Below are 1,861 nucleotides of genomic sequence, written 5' to 3'. Positions count from 1 at the left end.
CTGGTGTGAGAAGAGGACAGTGGGTCAAGGGGTAGAGGTAGAGGGATGTAGACTGATCCTGTGCAAGAGGGCTGGAGGTTGTGTGACAAACCTGCACGTAAAGGCTAGGCTTCCCAACTCCTCAGCCTCCCCTGGTTCATGCTAAGGGCCCCTCTGCCTAAGATCTGCCTGTTTATCAATGGTTGATACACAGCCTTTACCACGGCCATTTGTCCAGTCCTTCTGGAACTGCTAAGTGTCTCCTGGAGATACTGGCATCCACAGGGAAAACAAGGGCAGTTCCTTCTTCTCCAAAGTCACTGCGGCCTCCAGAGCCATTCACTACCCTACAATGCATTCACATGCCACTGGAGGGCCCTCAACACCCTCAGCTGGGCCCCACTTGCCCTCTGGTTCCCCCTTCCCTTCTATACTCATGTTTTCAGATAGGAACTTGGGATCCATTACTTCTCATCTTGTTGGATACAGACTACTGCTTTGGCCTCTGTGACCCAGATTTCTCATCATTTCTGAACCCTCACTGCTAAGTGTGAGGAAGACAGGTATGCAGCAGACAGGATTGCTGGAGAAGGATGAATCTGCCCAACAGGGAAGTTAGGCCCTCTCCAATTTCCCTCCACCATTCACCTGGCCCTGCCATGACCAGCAACCCCCCAAGCAGTTTAGTTCTAGGGCCTCCATGGCTTACCTCAAAGATCATTCGCTGAAGACCAAAGCAGAATGTGGAGCCAAATGGGTTGGTGTTGTTTGGGGAGGAAGACCTGAGGCCAGAGATTCAGAATTAGAGGGGCAGACAGAGGCCACAGCCTTGAAGCAAGGCATCAAGTGTTCTCTGGGGTGTGGGCTACTGGCCAATAGCCTCTCATGGCTGTGAGAGTATGTCTGTTTCCCACATAGGCCTGCAAGGTCCTCGGGGTAGGGATGGCCCCACTCAACTCAGAATCCTACATAGCCCAACAGGGCACAGAAAGTTACTGTGGAACTGGAGTAGGGTGGTGGGGAGCCAAAAGGGCCCTCGAGTGAGAATCTCAGGCAGCATGGCAACCAGGAATGGAGCTGTGGACTTCAGCAGGCAGCAATTCCTCCTTCCTTCTGAATAACTAACAGTTAGAAGGCCCCCATATCTGAAGACAGGGTGGGGAGAGGAGAGCTACCCCTGGGGACAGCCTCTCTACCAAAGGTGAACACGCAGAACAGTTGGCTCAGTCCTAATGTGCAAGGTGGGGCAGGAAGTATGCTTGTGGCAACACTAGAAACTTACGTAATTTTTTTTTTTTTTTTTTTGAAACAGAGTCTCGCTCTATCACCCAGGCTGGAGTGCAGTGGTGCAATCTCGTCTCACTGCAACCTCCACCTCCTAGGTTTAAGCAATTCTCCGACTCCACTTCCCGAATAACTGGGATTACAGGCGCCACCACACTCGGCTAATTTTTGTATTTTTAGTAGAGACAGAGTTTCACCATGTTTGCCAGGCTGGTCTTGAACTCATGACCTTGTGATTCACCCACCTTGGTCTCCCAAAGTGCTGGGATTACATGCGTAAGCCACCATGCCCGGCCCAACTTCTGTAATTTTTAAGAAACATCTACTCTGTCAGGCTTCCCTGGGCTTTCTAGGCTCTAAGGAGTCTGCTGGGGTGGCCAGGCACATCAAACTCCCACTCACCTGTGCAGGACAACAGGCTTCTCCACAGGGTGACCCAGGAGCTCCTGGATGTTGTCCCACTGCAAGAGGGATAGAGGGGAGCAGGGGTTAGTAGGGACATGAACATGTCTGTGACCAATGGCTGGTCCAGAAGACATGGCCACAGACTGCCCACAGGCTATGTCCACCTAATTCTCAGGGTGTATCAGGTAAGAAG

The 1,861-nt window shown here is 51.8% G+C and overlaps 1 protein-coding gene across 11 annotated transcripts in view; it reads right to left on the bottom strand.

Annotated features, from left to right (window-relative positions):
* Positions 1-1,861, bottom strand: part of PHAF1 (phagophore assembly factor 1) — a 44,999-nt gene that overhangs the window by 8,201 nt on the left and 34,937 nt on the right. For all 11 annotated transcript variants that reach the window (XM_035282008.3, XM_035282005.3, XM_078357444.1 and 8 more), the window contains 2 exons: positions 1,666-1,724; positions 689-761 (listed from right to left, as the gene is read on the bottom strand). In XM_035282008.3, the coding sequence (XP_035137899.1) occupies positions 689-761; positions 1,666-1,724 (132 nt within the window). The remainder of the gene's footprint in view (positions 1-688; positions 762-1,665; positions 1,725-1,861) is intronic.

This window comes from Callithrix jacchus, chromosome 20, assembly GCF_049354715.1.
Source record: "Callithrix jacchus isolate 240 chromosome 20, calJac240_pri, whole genome shotgun sequence".
Classification (NCBI taxonomy): Eukaryota; Metazoa; Chordata; class Mammalia; order Primates; family Cebidae; genus Callithrix; species Callithrix jacchus.
This window is presented reverse-complemented; position numbering and strand designations above follow the sequence as displayed.